The sequence below is a fragment of the Cryptomeria japonica genome, chromosome 2 (assembly GCF_030272615.1).
Source record: "Cryptomeria japonica chromosome 2, Sugi_1.0, whole genome shotgun sequence".
NCBI classification, from domain to species: Eukaryota; Viridiplantae; Streptophyta; class Pinopsida; order Cupressales; family Cupressaceae; genus Cryptomeria; species Cryptomeria japonica.
This window is the reverse complement of record NC_081406.1, coordinates 672981898-672999323: the sequence shown is the minus strand read 5'-3', so window position 1 is coordinate 672999323 and position 17426 is coordinate 672981898. Positions and strand designations below refer to the sequence as shown.

At 36.0% G+C, this 17426-nt stretch overlaps 1 protein-coding gene across 6 annotated transcripts in view; it reads left to right on the top strand.

The window, feature by feature from the left end:
- LOC131060616 (uncharacterized) overlaps positions 1-17426 on the top strand; it is a 91213-nt gene that overhangs the window by 36529 nt on the left and 37258 nt on the right. For all 6 annotated transcript variants that reach the window (XR_009110399.2, XR_009110400.2, XR_009110401.2 and 3 more), the window contains one exon: positions 15702-15778. Coding sequence is in view for 3 of the 6 variants with exons in the window: in XM_057993927.2 (XP_057849910.1) it covers positions 15702-15778 (77 nt within the window). In the remaining 3 variants the exon portion in view is untranslated. The remainder of the gene's footprint in view (positions 1-15701; positions 15779-17426) is intronic.

Sequence of the window (17426 nt, the reverse complement as noted above, 5' to 3'; positions counted from 1 at the left end):
ACAAGTACCAAATAGGCCAAATAAGACCAATATCTGAAAGTACAATTTCTACTTAAAATCTCTGAAATTTGATCATAGATTATGAAAGTAGATGAAAAACATGCACTTTAAAAAAAAAACACCTGAAAAGGAGGTCGTATGAGCTCAAATGAGGCCTTTGAAGTTGCAGAATTGAGGATTGGACAGGTACAGCTGAGAGAATCTGAAAATTTTGAAAACCCTATGCACCAAAACCAGAAAATAACCACACCACTGCGAAGAGCACGAAAAATTAGCCCGAATCAAAAAAAAATTGCACCCAAAAAGGAGCAAAATTGAGCAAGTTATGGGCCTCCAAAGTTGACCCAAAAATCCAAACTGCTCAACGGAGAGAGGTTTAAAAATTTCCAAAGAAAATGCTAACTGGGTGCTGCTGACTGGGCGCTGACTGTGCGTTGTTGACTGGGCAAAAGGTCCATCCCAAAAATAATTTTCAAATTTTTTTTTTTTTTTCAAAAAAAAATTTCAAACTGGAAAATAATTTTCAAAAAAAAAAAAAAAAAAATTTGAAAAAAATCCGAAAATTCCGTACCGTACCGCCCGAATTGGGCAGAAAATTTCCTCCACACCCAAAAATCGATTTTCGCCAAAATAGGTCAAATTTATACTCGATTTTTATGGAAATGACCTCCCGGACGCAATGGTGAGGTCGAAAACGCTCTAAGATGCCTCCAAAAAATGCAGTTCCTCAGATCTGAAATAGAAGCCTTCCACGATGTCTCCAAAAACCAATCAATGAAGCCCCAATGGCTCTGATACCATGCGAGATTTTGCCAAGATCAAGGGCACAATGAAAAGTATTAAAATAGAGACAAAAGAATGACAAGAACAAACTGTATTCTCATCAATATGAAAATGATCAACTGGATTCAATCGATGTTTCATACAATGAATATGAGCCTACTTATATAGGCAAGGCTATATGGATATGTGAGCACACAAACATGACATGTGGCTCAATAAGAAATAAGGGTAGGTAGGAAATAGGTGTGGGTAGGTAGGAGAAACAATATAATATTCCACATGAGGTGGATCACCCACTGAATGTGGAATGTAACAACAAGATCACACCATAAAAGGTGGAAATTCTCCTACACACGCTATCCCAATGTGGCACAAATACCCAAGTGTCTCATACCCAAACTACTATGAAATGCATATACCTAAGTAAACTTAAGTAAGGTGTAATAATATCCAAGATGAATAATTATTTACACCAACAAGGACAGTGAATGCGAAAAATATCTTACAAACCCTTTAATTGTTACAGATTAGATAAACACATACAAAATTCAGATTTAAACAAATAAACTCATAACAGCAGATTTACCTGGGAAAACCCTTTTGGGAAAAAACCCACACTTCAAAATCTAGACTCAATTGTATTATCAACAACAACCAATAGTTACAAAACAATGCACAGAGCCAATTCTCTTTAGTAGTAGCTAGAACAACAAAGAATTCTAGAGAAATTTTGTTAACATAATGACGTTTAAAAAAATAATCAATTTGTCTCATGAAATCAACTAAGGTATCAACATATATATATAGAGCTCAACACAAAGAGGTAGGCGTCCATGGTTTCCAAAACCATCTTCATCACCTAAGAGGTAAGTTGTGTCATAAACAAACGTCTTGCTAATCCCATGACATGTTGTACATAGCAACTTCCAAAGTAACAACCATAGAAGCAATAATCACCGATCAGACGCGATTAATCGCGACTAATTGGCAATCGGCAGTTTACCCAATTTTTTCCCTTCAATCAGCTATATAAATCGTTGACCGAAAGAGGCGAAAAGTCTATAAAAACACGGGACTGTGAGGGAGTTGCAGACAGAACACGGGCCTGCGAGGGAGTTGCAGAAAGAACACGCGGGAGGAGTTGCTTGAAAATTGCGACAAGCTGAAGTGCTACAACGCAACAGTGAGGAGGCATAGCAACCTGGAATAAAGGTTGGACTTTTTAGAAATAATAAAATAGATTTCTTTCGTTGACAATACTAGTGGCATGATATCTGCCTAACGTATTCGTCTGGTTTAGGCAGAAGATTTTATATTAAACAGTTTTGTTTTTTCATACTTTACTTTGTAAACAGTTGTTAATTGTTATCAATATCTTTAAATAGAGCTAGGAAGAATGTATAATAATCTAAAATATTGATAACTTTCTTATACCATTGTATAATAATCTATAATAATTTAGATTATTATACTTATCTTTCTAGCTCTATTTAAAGATGCCATTTCATTTTTTTTAAATATAAGAAAGTATAATAATCTAAAATATGGATTCACTTATCTTTCACCGAAAAACAATTGGAAGATAGTCTATTGATGCCATTTCATTTTTTTTAAGCTTTACTTCTCGATTTGAACAACCATGTAAAATGATAGATCATTTGGAGGTTTTAGGTTTATTTATAATAACTAAAATATTAGATTAAGGCTTTGAATATTTAATCACCGTAAAATTTTTTTATGTTGTTGCATACTTTTACCAAGATTTTTTTGCTGTCCCTCTAGAGGAAAATGATACGTCAACTAAGGCTCAAATTTTTAGAGTGACATTATCTTGGTAATATTTTTTTTGCATCTCAAACTTAATTTTTATTTTCTTTTTCAAAGTCTTTGCCGATTTAGTTGAATGGAATTCTAAGCCATAGTTGAATATACATGGAAATCCAGCTGCCTGGACAAGGCCATTCCTCATCATTCAGCAAGCAATAGGTGTGGGTAAGTGTCCATCATGCCTATACATTCTCCTTTTGAAATCTTTGAAGTCCACGTGCCCGACATTGGTGTCTCTAACATTTTTCCACTTGGAATTGATCTTTGACTCAGGTTGTAACTCTTTGTTAGTGAACTTCATCTAGACTTTTCTTGAAAGTCCTCCTTTAGTGGTCATCAACTTGTAATAAACATGAAAAATTTAACATTAGTTTCAAGAAAATTTAAGGTTTTAACTTTATTTTGGACCTTTTGTCCCAATTTTTTGACCTTCAGCCTGTCAAAAAGCTAAATTTTGTTGATGAAATAACATCGATCAGATGAAGAAATCCTTGCCAAGAAATATATATATACATGTATGTATATATGTATGTATATATATATATATATATATATATATATATATATATATATATATATATATATATATATATATATATAATTAATTATAATTAAAAGTTGATAACTATATGTTATCGGGTTAACAATGAATAATATCCGATTGCGTTTTTGTTTTGATCGGCGACTTGCTTAACATTAGTTAAGCGCCGATCATATGCTATCGGGTTACTAGACCTGATAGCATACATTGCAGATTCACATTGTTATCGGTTGGCAATACCGATCGTTTGGCATAAACAAAACATTGATCGTTGTGTTAAACCCGATAAGCATACACTGATTCATATCGGTTTATTTGTAGAGGCACAATTAAGAGATGCCATGGACAGGCATGTGGAGACATGTCTGTCCATGACATCTCTCTTGTAAGATATATATGTACCTGTTATTGTTATCCAAAGGACGTCGAAATTATTAATGTTCTTTCTCCACCATCTGCAATACATAGAAGATAATTAGAAAACAAAATTGATATATACTGTGAGAAATATTTGCATTGCAATACAACATCATTATACATACCTTGATTTTGAATTGAAATTTGAAGAACTTTTACATGGTATTAGAGCCTCGGTAGATTGAACCCGAGGCATTCAAATATGTGAAAAATTCAAAGTCAAGAAGATATCTAACATCACATTTCTTCAAATGGCCAGCACTATCAGATTTGAAGATAGACTCGAAGGAGGCGACAATTTTTCAGCATGGAAATTCAGAATTAAGATGATCCTAAAGGAGAATAAAGTTGAATCATTTGTAAGAGTCGAATCTAATGAACCTGACAAAACAACATGGATCGAGGGTAATGAAAAGGCCATCAAGATCATAGTTGACGGAGTGAGAAACAATATTATGCCAATCATAAAGAAACATGAGACTGCCTTTCATATGTTCAAGGCACTCGAAAATGCATTTGAGATAACCAATGCAAGTAGAACCTTGGCTCTAAAAAGAGAGATAAATCATATAAGTATGATAAAAGGGGAGTCAATCAATGCCTACTTCATGCGGATATCTAACCTAAGGGATGAACTAGCAACACTTGGATACGAAATCCAAAGCAAAGAGTTAACACTCATTGCTCTAGATGGGTTACCTAGTGTCTGGGAAACGTTCGTTCAAGGCATCAGTGCAAGGGCTAAATATCCAAATTTTGAGAGGCTAAGAGTAGATTGTCTTCAAGAAGAATCAAGGTTGAATAAGAAAGGGATCAAGCATAAGAATATAGATGAAGATCTTCAAGTTCTAAACACCAACTCCAATAAGAAAAGAAAGAAGAAACTAATAGAATATTGTAATGTTTCTTTAATGGTCATCTTAGTCGTCTTTAGTTTATTTAGTTAGTTTCCGCCATCTTAGTCCTCTTTAGTTTATTTAGTTAGTTTCTATTTTCAGCTTTAGTTTACAATTGTTTCTTTTAGAAACATCATCTCTTGTAAATTCTTTATATAGAGCTCTCACTCTATTGTTTCATAACAACGAATATTTTAACATGGTATTAGAGCCGGTCTGGGAGGGCTCGGGATTATGGGAAAGCTTTTCCAGTTCTCTGTTTTGGTACGGATTTGCAAAGGCAGGTTTCTGTGTTCAAACCCATGAAGGGTTTTGACCCATCTTCTAGGCAAAGATCGTGTAGGATTTTTGCATGCAGAATTTCGTGGGCTCTTTTGGAGCTATAATTCAATTTATTTGTGAGTTCGTAGATCTGTGTTCGTGGGCAATTTGGGTGCTGCATTTGAAGATCATGGAGGTTTTCTTATGTTTTTTTGTGCACACAGATATTTGGTTTCTGTTCGCGACTATGGTGTTTTAGATCTGCAACCCGCATTTGTATTTTGCATTTTGTGACCTAGGGTTTCAGATCCTGTGTACCTGCAGTCTAGGGCTTCGTGGAGTCAGGCCTTGTTCGATGTCTTCATCTCCCTGCAAAAATGCGACTAGGGCACGCAATCTGGCTCTTTGTTTGGTCGCCTGGAGATGTTTTGATGGGTTTTCATAATTTTTTCCTTAAAAAATTTTTGATGGGTTTATAATTTTTTTTTCCCTTCAAAAAAAATTGGTGGGTTTTAATAAATTTTTTGAAAAAAAAACGATGCTTTGTAATCTTTAGTTTCTAGGATTGGCGATTTTTTCCTTTAAAAACTGTGGCTTCTTGCAGTCGGTTATAGGGCGTCATGCTCATCTGCAAAAGTTTGTGGACGATTTATGTTATCCAGAAGTTCTCTAGATTTTGACAGGGTCAGTGGCAGGCTCATGTCGCAGAACGTTCTGAGAAGAAGGTGGCAGCCTTGTCTATTTTTCTCTAGGTAGTTAGAACGATGACATGACCATTAAGGGAGGGTAATAGAATTTTGTAATATTTCTTTAATGGTCATCTTAGTCGTCTTTAGTTTATTTAGTTAGTTTCTATTTTCAGCTTTAGTTTACGATTGTTTCTTTTAGAAACATCGTCTCTTGTAAATTCTTTATATAGAGCTCTCGCTCTATTGTTTCATAACATCGAATATTTTAACAGAAACAATTCAAGAAGAGGAAAGGACATCAAGGCAAGAATACCTCCAAGAAGGATCTCTCTCATATTCAATGCTTCAGGTGTGACAAGTTCGGGCACTATGTTGCTAAATGTCCTGAAAGATCTAAACAAGCTACATTTGTCAAAGTTGGAAAGTCAAAGAACGAAGATGATTCCAAGAAATATGTGTTCTACTCAGCACTTTCAAACCAAGTATCAAACAAGGCTAACTCAAGGGTGATTGGCAGTGGCTCATCCAAACATATTACAAGGTTCAGAGAAGTGTTAGACTCCATGATAGAGAAGACCGATGAGGAAGTAACAATCGGAGATGACTTTGCATATCCAGTCAGAGGAATTGGAACCTGCATCATCGGACTGAAGTCAGGCTTATCATTACAACTTACAGGTTTACTATATGTCCCAGGCATCAAGAGGAACCTAGTCTCCATCTCAACACTAGAGGATAATGGGTATAGGGTGACCTTCATGGACAACAAAGTGTTGGCTTGGCCAAAGAATTCGTCTATCAAGAAAGCCAAAACCATTGGTCAAAGACAAGGTTACTTATATGAGCTATGCACATAGCCCAATCTGGCCCTAATCCATGAAGTTGCAGATGCTAATGAAGTTTGGCATAGAAGACTAGGTCACCTGAATTTCAGAGCTTTATCATCTATGGAAAACTTTGTCACAGGTTTACCCAAGTTAAAGCAATATCATTCAGGGGCATGCAAGGGATGTGCCCTAGGTAAAAATACTAAGGGCTCTTTTCAAAATAGTACTAGGAAAACAAGTAATGTTTTAGAATTAGTCCATTCTGATGTATGTGGACCTATGTCAGTACCCTCTTTAGGGGGATTTTTGTATTATGTAATATTTGTGGATGACTACTCTAGAAAAACTTGGATCTACTTTTTGAAATGTAAAGAATTAGAAGAGATCCTTAATAAGTTTAAAGAATTTAAAACCCTAACAGAAAACTTCTCAGGTAATAAAGTTAAAACCCTAAGAACTGACAATGGGGGGGAATACACCTCAGATCTATTTAAAGATTTTTGTAAAAATGCTGGGATTAAGAGGGAGTTTACTGTACCTTGTAATCCTCAACAAAATGGGGTAGCTGAGAGGAAAAATAGGACAATTGTAGAAGCTGCCAAATCTATTCTTCTTGATCAGAACCTAGATACCCATCTTTGGGCAGAAGCCTCCTGCACTACCCTGTATATCCAAAATAGATGTCCTCACTCCCATATTGAAGATAAAACCCTTGAGGAAGTTTTTACTAAAACAAAGCCAGATATTAGCCATCTTAGAATATTTGGATGCCTTGTTTATATCCATGTACCTAAAGAGAAAAGGTTAAAACTAGAGCCTTTAGGAAAAAGGGGAATATTTGTTGGGTATAGTGAAACCTCCAAGGCCTACAGAATCTACATACCTGGTCAGAGGCATATTGAACTTAGTAGGGATGTAATTTTTGAAGAAGACTTAGCCTTCATAAAAGCCCAAAGTTCTATAGAACTTGAAGTCCATGTTCCTGCTCCTAGCATAGATGAAGATCCTGCTCCTGAGTTTCAGAGGGAGAATCTTGAGGAAAATGAAGGTGAAATTCAAAACCCACCTAGAGAAAATCTTAAGAAAAGACCACTATGGGGCACCAAAACTGTAGAAGAAGCTCATAAGTATGTTGCCCCTTCAGGAACCTTCAGAGAAAGCAAAAGGCCTAACAGATTCACCAGCTATGTTGCCCCTTCAGGAACCTTCAGAGAAAGCAAAAGGCCTAACAGATTCACCAACTATGTTGCCCTCATGAATGACCTTTCAAAAGATGAACCTACCAATGTATCAAATGCATTTAAACATCAAGTATGGAAGGATGCCATGTCTGATGAATACCAGTCCATTGAAAAAAATGATGTTTGGGAGATTGTTCCCAGGCCAGTTGGAAAATCTGTTGTATCTTCCAAATGGCTCTTCAAGATCAAACATGCTGAAGATGGCAGCATTGAGAAACACAAGGCCAGATTTGTAGCCAGAGGGTTTTCACAAAAGGAAGGAATTGATTACGAAGAAACCTTTGCACTTGTGGCTAGATACACCTCAGTAAGAGCAGTCTTAACCATTGCTGCAACAAAAGGATGGAAAGTACATCAAATGGATGTAAAGACAACATTTCTTAATGGAAAGATTGTAGAAGAAGTATATCTAGAGGAACCTGAAGGATTTGAGATTCATAATGCAGAGTCTCATGTGTGTAGACTCAAGAAAGCTCTTTACGGGCTTAAACAGGCTCCCAGGGCCTGGTATGAAAGACTTGATACTTATCTCACAAGGCTAGGTTTCTCAAAGAATGATGCAGATCCAAATCTTTACTATAAACAAAACAAAGGTGATATGTTGATATTGATTATATATGTTGATGATTTGTTAATCACAGGTGAAGATCACCTCATAGATCAATGCAAGAAAGACATTGCTAAAGAATTTGACATGAAGGACTTGGGACGCCTTCATAACTTCCTAGGATTAGAAGTATGGCAAAATTCTGATGGCATCATACTAAACCAGGGTAAGTATACCTTGGACATTTTCAAGAGATTTGGTATGTTAAACTGCAGACCTATAACTTCTCCGATGGAAACAAACCTTCATAGACTTAAGGAAGCAGCAACAGAATCACAACCCACAGATCCTACTCTATACAGGCAAATGATTGGGTCCCTGATGTATCTGGTAAATAGAAGACCAGATATCTATTACGTAGTTAATACTTTGAGTCAGTTTATGTGTGAACCAAAGGAGATACACCTGATAGCAGTAAAACACATCACGAGATATCTACAAGGTACTTTAAATCTTGGTCTCATGTATAAGAGAGTTGATTTGGATTTACATGGATTCATAGATTCAGATTGGGTTGGAAGTGTAACTGACAGGAAAAGCAGCTCAGGATGTTGCTTCAGTTTAGGTTCAACCATGATATCCTGGATCAGCAGAAAACAGTCAATAGTAGCACAGAGTTTCATTGAGGCTGAGTATATTGCAGCTTCCATGGCTGCTCGAGAGGCAGTATGGCCTAGGAAGTTGCTTGTAGGGTTATTTGGTGAACCAATGAAACCTACAGTTATTCATTGTGACAACCAGAGTTGCATAAAACTCTCAATGAATCTGGTGTTTCATGACAGATCCAAACATATTGAGATTCCATACCATTATGTTCGAGATATGGTAGACAGGAATGTGATCCAGTTAGAATACATTTGTACAGGGGACCAGACAACATATATTCTTACCAAACCACTTTCCAGGGTGAAAGTTGAGCACTTCAGAAAAGGTCTTGGTATGATTGAAAGGTAATTTGCTTCGTAATCTGTACTTATATATTAATAAATATGTTTAATGTGTAAACTTCTTTGTCATGCTATGACTTTTATGGGCTCCACCCCCTATGTACATTTCTAAGAGGTGACGATCTCTCAGATAATGGACACTTGTATGTAGACATTATAAGGTGACGATCTTATAATGATCAAATCAGATATCATGTGTGATTCCTAGTATGTTATGGATGTGCCATAATTATATTGTGGTAAAGACATTTTGAAATGTCAGTGCACATACCACAATTTGGATAAAATGAGGATTTAATTATTCTCGTGTTTTTATCCTTAGTATTGCTTGCTTTGCAATACTGATATCACGTGCTTAGGTGATATCTTGTCATCACAAGTTACTGTGGTCAACTTTTGTATCACGTGTTTAGGTGATACTTCATATCACGTGTTTGAGTGATATGATCCTCTGTAGAGTGAGATTATGAGATTCCATAAGGAATCCTGACCATCATGAGAAATGTGATGCTAGATATGTTGTCATTCATCTTCCCGAGCTAAGAGGGAGTGTTGATGAAATAGCATCGATCAGATGAAGAAATCCTTGCCAAGAAATATATATATATATAAAATTAATTTATATTAAAAGTTGATAACTATATGTTATCGGGCTAACAATGAATAATATCCGATTGCTTTTTTGTTTTGATCGGCGACTTGCTTAACATTAGTTAAGCACCGATCATATGCTATCGGGTTACTAGACCCGATAGCATATTGGTGTCGATTCATAATGAATCGGCACCAATATGCTATCGGGCTATTAACCCGATAGCATGCATTACAGATTCACATTGTTATCGGTTGGAAATACCGATCGTTTGGCATAAACAAAACATTGATCACTGTGTTAAACCCGATAAGCATACACCGATTCATATCGGTTTATTTGTAGAGGCACAATTAAGAGATGCCATGGACAGGCACGTCTGTGGAGACATGTCTGCCCATGACATCGTTTATTTGTAGAGGCACAATTAAGAGATGCCATGGACGTTGTGGAGACATGTCTGCCCATGACATCTCTCTTGTAAGATATATATGTGCCTGTTATTGTTATCGAAAGGACATTGAAATTATTAATGTTCTTTCTCCACCATCTGCAATACATAGAAGATAATTAGAAAACAGAATTGATATATATTGTGAGAAATATTTGCATTGCAATACAACATCATTATACATACCTTGATTTTGAATTGAAATTTGAAGAACTTTTACAAATTTCTGTGAAAAATCAGACTGAAAATGGAAGAATTTGGCCCAATACTTTGCAAATTTTGTGAAATAAACGATTAAGATAGAAGAAGGATGAAAGAAATCAGTCAAACTCAGATTTTTGAACCTTCGAAATTATACTTTGACTGGATTTTTTGATGTAAATCTGCCTTCACTTCTGGAAATCCTTGGTAAATTATGTCCTTTACTCAGAAAATTTATTTTTATCCTCAAAAATCTTCCTTCGAAAATCTATCTTCCTTGACATTGAGAGAGAGAGAGCTCTTCAATTTCGAACTTGAAGAAGAGTGAAATGAAAATAACAAGTCGAATGGATATAAGGCTGGAGAAAATCAATCCATTTGGCAACTTCATGTTTCTTTCTTAGATTCGTCAAACTTAGACTCTTTTAAAATGGTAACTTAATCTTCTTTGAAATATTTTGAAAGAAAGTTTCCAATTTTGTCCTTGGTGCCACTTCACATTTTATCTTCATCTTGTCCATGTGTTGGCAAGGAATCTTCTAGAAATTTCATTGTTTTCGAAAAATTTTCTAAGAAAAAATAATTCTAAGTGTTTTTATTTTGAAATTCTCTTTAACTGTTGGATAATCTTTCCTTGATATTCCAAACTTGGCCAACCTCATCTATGGTGGATTTTATCATGTATTATGTCATTTCACATTTTTCTTTGTCAAATCCACTACGTTGTTATATCATTTTCCCTTTCCTCTTGGCGAACTTGATCATATGCTAGGCCAAATTGTGCTTCAAGCTGGGCGGACTTCATAATTGTCAAGCCATTTTCCATACATGGCATGGCGGACTTCACCAACTTCATGCCATTCTTGGGTAGAGTTTGCACTTCTTGTGCCATTTTGTGCTCTAGAGGTGGCGAACTTTGACATGCTTATGCCACTTCCCTTGATTCTTTCCAAGGCGGACTTCATGATTATTTGGCCATGTTTTCAACATATAGAGCGGGCGGAGTTTATGTGGCTTTGGATATTGTCGTTCCTTGCTAGGCGGACTTCATAGTGTCTTGGACATCCTTGAGTCTAGCCTTAGGCGGAGTTCATGATTTTCATGCCATCCTTGAGTTTAGCCTTAGGCAGAGTTCATAGTTTCTAAGCCAAGGGTGGGCAGACTTCATGCTTGGCATGCCAACCTTCACATTCTACCTTGGGCGGACTTCCTCATTAGCAAGCCATATATGACCAGACTTGCTAGCTGCTTGGACATTCCTTGCTTAGGAGGGTGGACTTCATGCTTAGCAAGACAAACTTGCATTTTACCTTGGGCGGACTTCATCTTGGATTGGACACTCTAGGGCGGACTTGGCCATTGCTATGCCATCTCTTGCCTCCTTCCTTGGTGGATTTCACCCTTGGATAGCCATTTTGCTAACTTGGCATGGCAGACTTTAGCCTTGGCAGGACATTTTCAATCATATGGCATGGGGGACTTGCCATTGCCAAAGCTACGTCCAACTTATCCATGGGGGAGTTTATCTTAAGCTTGAGACATGGTCTTCTCCATCTTTGCCATGAACACTTGGATGAATTTTCTTGCTTGATAATCCATGTTCGTTTGGAACATCTGGATCAACACCCTGTCTGGAGATTTTCCCTTGCCTTTTGTACTTGGAGACATAAATTTTTGATTTCGAAGATAGGAACCCTGTTGCCATGCCCTAAGCAACCTGATCCTAGGTCAACTTTCAAAAAAGCTAGAAAAAGCAAAAAAGCAAGCGAAAAAGATACTTCTCGAATTGTTCTCAAAGTGCCAAAAAGCAAAAAAACAGAATCCCACAAAAATAGGAAGGTGTCAGGATTGACCTTAAGCAATTGCGTTTTTCGTCCTTTGGGCCTTCTGAGCACTTTGATGATGTCCAGACACTGTTCTGATCATGATTTCCCTATTTGACTTGGATGACTGCTCAAAAACTCTAACTCCAGACTCTCAAAGAAATGGACTTATGAAATTGCAATCCTAAGACAAAACCCTAAAAAGCAAACTATTGGGGGTCCCCATTCGCAATGGAGCGATGAGTGAAATAGGTCACAACAGGTCACCTTGCCAAATACAATGTAAGTACAACATAGAAATTACCATGACCAAGAATAGGCGCCTTCCTTACCTCATGCCACTTGTAAAAAGTGAACTCAAAACATAAATACCCCCTTAAAAAATAACTCTCCATGAATCTTCCATTGAACTAGTAACCGTCGTAGTCATAATGGAAATTTTTCATAGTCCCAACATAGCAACCTATGACACTAGTCGTCTAAACTTTAGGACTTCCAAAGAGGGCTCAAAACAAATTAAATAATAATTAAATTAACATGTTTGGACTCTAAGGTTGAGACAATTAATCCGAACACCTTCAATATTGTGCACTATCGATCGCTTCTTTCTTAGAGCACATTGCATGAAAAGTGAGTAATCCATAACCTTCAGTGCAGGTACATTTCTTGATGAGTTTCAAACTATTGAATGTCCACACAATTGGGATCCTTATTTCATATCAGTTTGTGTAACACTAGAGCATACCACAACCTTAAGACTAGGGCTATCCCTTTACTAATTTAAAGAGCAACTCACTGCAGGTTTAGACGAATTAAATGGTAACTTCTCCCCGGGAAAATTTTCAGGAACTTCTTATTTTCCATCCAGAATACCTGTAGATGCATGTGAATAATATTTGGTCTGAAACATGTTTGAAACAATTTTCAGCTGACCAATGGGGTTGATAGACAAAAATTGGGATAAAGAGTGTAATAGATTCAATGTTTAATAACAAAATTCAGTTTGGTCTAAGTGTCAATTCGGGGGCGTAAAGTTGCGAAAGGTGTCGTGGCTATATATTCACAAGGGCTGCAGGTAGTGAGGTGAGTGTAGATGAAATGCAAATACAACATAAAAACACACATAATTTTCTACAAAAAATTCCGCACTATTGTAAAATCTACAACTATAATCCTATGAAATAAATAATTTAAAACATTGAAAACCTGTAAATGAAAATAACTCACTCATTAGCAAACATAAAATTACTTACACATTATAATAAATAAAACAAACCACGATATTAAAATAAAATACATAACTTAAAAATTAACATCACCACCATTTCAAGAGAGTGGGCCCTCCTCTCCTTCCACGGGGTGACAAATAATTTACTGAAAACTCCTTAAGACTTAAAACCAGCTGCTTATTATTTCTTTTCTGAAAAATAATACGTCTTCTTGTAACTCTTCTTCCTCCTCCTCTTATATCTCCCTCTATGCTATTAGATTGTGTTTATATAATGAATAGGCGTGTAACAAATTCTAAACTATTACCTATTCTCACACCCTTCCTCTTATTTTCACATTTAATTTTGTTGCATTATTTTCCTTATGTTTTTTCTCCACCCTCTATTATATTTTTGCACCCCTATTTGTAGCATTTTCTCCTATTTTTGCAGCCCTATTTCATAGCATTTTATTCTATTCTCTTGCCATTTCTTATGGCATTATTTATGGCTTGTGGATTGGAATAAAACTAGCCACAAATATAGGAGCTTGTTTTGCAATGAAAATGGCTATTTTTTTGGTCTACGTATATCACAACTTTATTAGTTGCAACAACAAATAATATATACTATTTAATACCATATGAGTATGAAAATAAATTATTTGTTGTTATAACAAAATAGCTAATATTTAGCACAACGAATAATTACATAAAAATAGATTAATAGATGAAATTATTTGTTGCCAAATGTATTCACGGGCTGTAGGAATTTTGTTCTCTTCTCCTCCAATAGCATTCTACAAACTATATTTTTTCAATATAATTTGAGTTACCGGGTTCGGCCCCCTAGACCCCTGGTACTGGTCCGGTATGGTCCTGGTTCGGGGTTCGGGTCCGGTTCGCCTATGGTTCGGACAGGGTTCGTGGTTCACAGGCCTGGTTCGAGCCAGGTCGAACCCAAGAGTACCCAGGGTCGAACCCAAGAGGACCCAGGTCGAACCCCAGAGGACCCAAGTCGAACCCAGGGGTCTGACAGCCCAAAAATGGATTTTTTTTTTGCAAAATTTAATTTTTTTTGAATTCCACCACATAAAAAATTAAAATGACCCTAAAAGTGAGTTTTAAAACATTAACTTGGCTCATTTCACACAAGCAACATGACTACAAGCAAGGGGAAACGAAGATGTGGGATATGGAGCCAAAACATACTGATTTGGATAAATTCACTTCTCAGCTTGTTGCATTTGATGACTCAGATAGCGAGCAAACTTAAAGTGCAAGTGCAAGTGTCATTGGCATTGGCATTGATTCATCTAATGTCAATGTCAGTGATGAGGAGGAGGAGAATGAGGATGACGAATTAGAGAATCTATTTGATGATCAAACTTTAAATTGTTGAAAGTTGAAACAACGATACTTGAATATTTTATCATTTTGATATTAAAATTGATGTATATGATGCTGTTATGGTATGATCGTGATGCTATGATTACAAGTTTATGTTGGTTTTGTTGTTTATATGATGCTATGTGACATGCTAATCTTAATTCATGCTTATAGGCTGCATATATATATATATATATAATTTACATGTTTTTGTACTAACAAACCCAAACGAACCCAAACCCCTTTTCAAAATTTTGCCGTACCGGCATACCGGTTCTTCGAACCCGAACCGGCAACCTAGAATATAATGGAAGCAAGCATTAGTAAATACAATCTAATATTTATTTTCACATATTTTATCTAAAAACTATATTAATTATCACTTATTTATATTTAACCATATGCAGCAGAGGATGGTAAAAATATATGATATGGTGTGAAATGGCATATGAAGGTGGGTACTAAGGCATATGAAAATGGATTAAATATTAAATAAAATGGGATGTAAATGGCTCTCATCAGGGGAGGTGATGGTTTGATTTTTCTTAGGCTGGGAATATTCTTTAGGATTTAAATGGCATCTATGGGCTGATGACAAGTTTGCGAATGGGGAATATTCTGTAGTATGAGTTAAATTGCATCCATGTTTCATTGCTACTGTCCCCATTGAGCCTCCAGGTTGCATGCTTCCTTGTAGACTTTTCTGATGCTTTTTATTTCCACCATTAGAGGTTCTTCATGGCCTGACAAATTTTTGACATCTGGGAAGCGTAATTCCATTGTTTTCTTACCCTGACTAATATTCACGTTCCTTTACTTATGTTTAGCTTTCTCCATTCTCTTTCTTCACTTCTCTGATTAGGTTGCAGCTCTTAATTATTCAATAAGTAGGTATTTGAGGTTTTCCGAATATTTATGTTGCTTGGGCCCCACAAATAATGTGTTAGGTGCAATTTTAATTTTATATTATAATCAGTGGAATTGATTTTCTTTTTTGAACAGTGAAACAAGGACATGAGCGCATTGCCAGTATGCTAACAAATGTCAACAAGAAGGTTTCTGAGATACGAGACAATAAGGTGAGTTTATGATACTTATAAACTTGAATCGTAGTCATATATGCAGTCACGTATGGGTTCATGTGTGTTGGAGAGTCTATCGAGTCAAAAGAAATTATTTTGGGATCCAAAAGAAAAGGTCTGTGGAACCTGGATTTAGCTAACTTCTGTCATAAATAACCTAGTTATGTACATTTCTGAAGTATCTATCACAGGAACGAAATGAGAAATCAATTAAATAATTGTTTAAATGGTTGTATCTCGTGTTAAACTGCTCAAGCTCCTTCTGGTTGTTTGTAATCATATTTTTGGGTTTGCTGCTTGAGGATGTATCTGATGGATGTTTCTCTCTAGGGTAGAGGCACTGTCTTTTGAAAGTCGAGGTAGATTGCATCTTAACCATCTCTTTCGATAATGTATTCACATGATACTGAGTCTATCTTAAATCTCTGCAAGTACTTCCTGTGACCTATGTATTGACTGACATTTCTGGTTCATTCCTTCGGTCTCTTTCACATTTGTGATCAACAGATCTGTCTCTATGATAGAGCTCAATTTCTGATGTATGTTATTTTTTCAAACACTATGTTTATATATCGATATGTTGTTTAGGAGCCATTAGAGAATTTACTGTCTTCAACTTTAGTTTTGGGGCTGAATCAGAGAAACTACCTTCAACTATCATTTTGAGACTTCATTTAATTAATTCATTGTCATTCCATTAGGCATTGCTATATCACACCCGAAGAGCATGTTTGCTGCCAGTAATATTTCACATTCAACAATATTTTGAATAAGGAATCTTTTTGAGGGGATCATATATCATGCAAACTACTTGCAAGTAGATTTTAGTAACATTTCTAAGGTCCAACAAGTGTCTTAGAAGTTTTTTTATAGTTATTACAAAGGGGATAAAGTTGAAGTTGAACAAATGAAGTGAATAATTGAAACCATAAATGCAGGAAAATGGTCTGCCAACTTAATGTTTCTTGGAGCATGATTTGACACTTGAAAAGTTGGTATCAAATGTTTAAACTTCACTCAAGAAAACAAAATTATTAATGAAGTGATTCATAAACAGTGTGGATATTCCACTCCTTGCTTTATCAACATGAATGTCAAATATCCCAATCAATTTTTGGTTGATCTAGTTGTTGATTTTGAAGCAGACATTTATAAAACAGTCCTTAAAATCCTTATTGTAGTTTTTAAATGCAAACAGGAATAAGAAAAATTATAGGAGTATTTAGAGAGCATACATAAACATGAAAGTGGAGAGAAGTTAAAAATTTGACTTTGAGGAACCCAATGTGAGAAAAAATCCCAGAAGAGCGGGGTATTTCCTCCTCTAGCCACTATCTCCTTGCTAGTTACGAAGGTTTAACGTTTTCTAGAGGCCTTTGTGGACATGTTATGCAATCAATCTGTTTCTGAAACACCTGAGTAACAATGCCACTACTCAGCCTTCCCATTTATGCTTCAACATACCCAACATCACTTGATTATTGCAATAATGCATTAGGCCTAGCCTAGAAAAATGAATGTAACTAGCAGATCCAACATTGTTTGATGTCTCCAAGAGAATTTTGTATATTGTGTTGATGGTTTTTGATTAGTTGGTCAACTAAAAGGCCATAAAATCATTACAAAGCCTTTGCGATGTATCTTT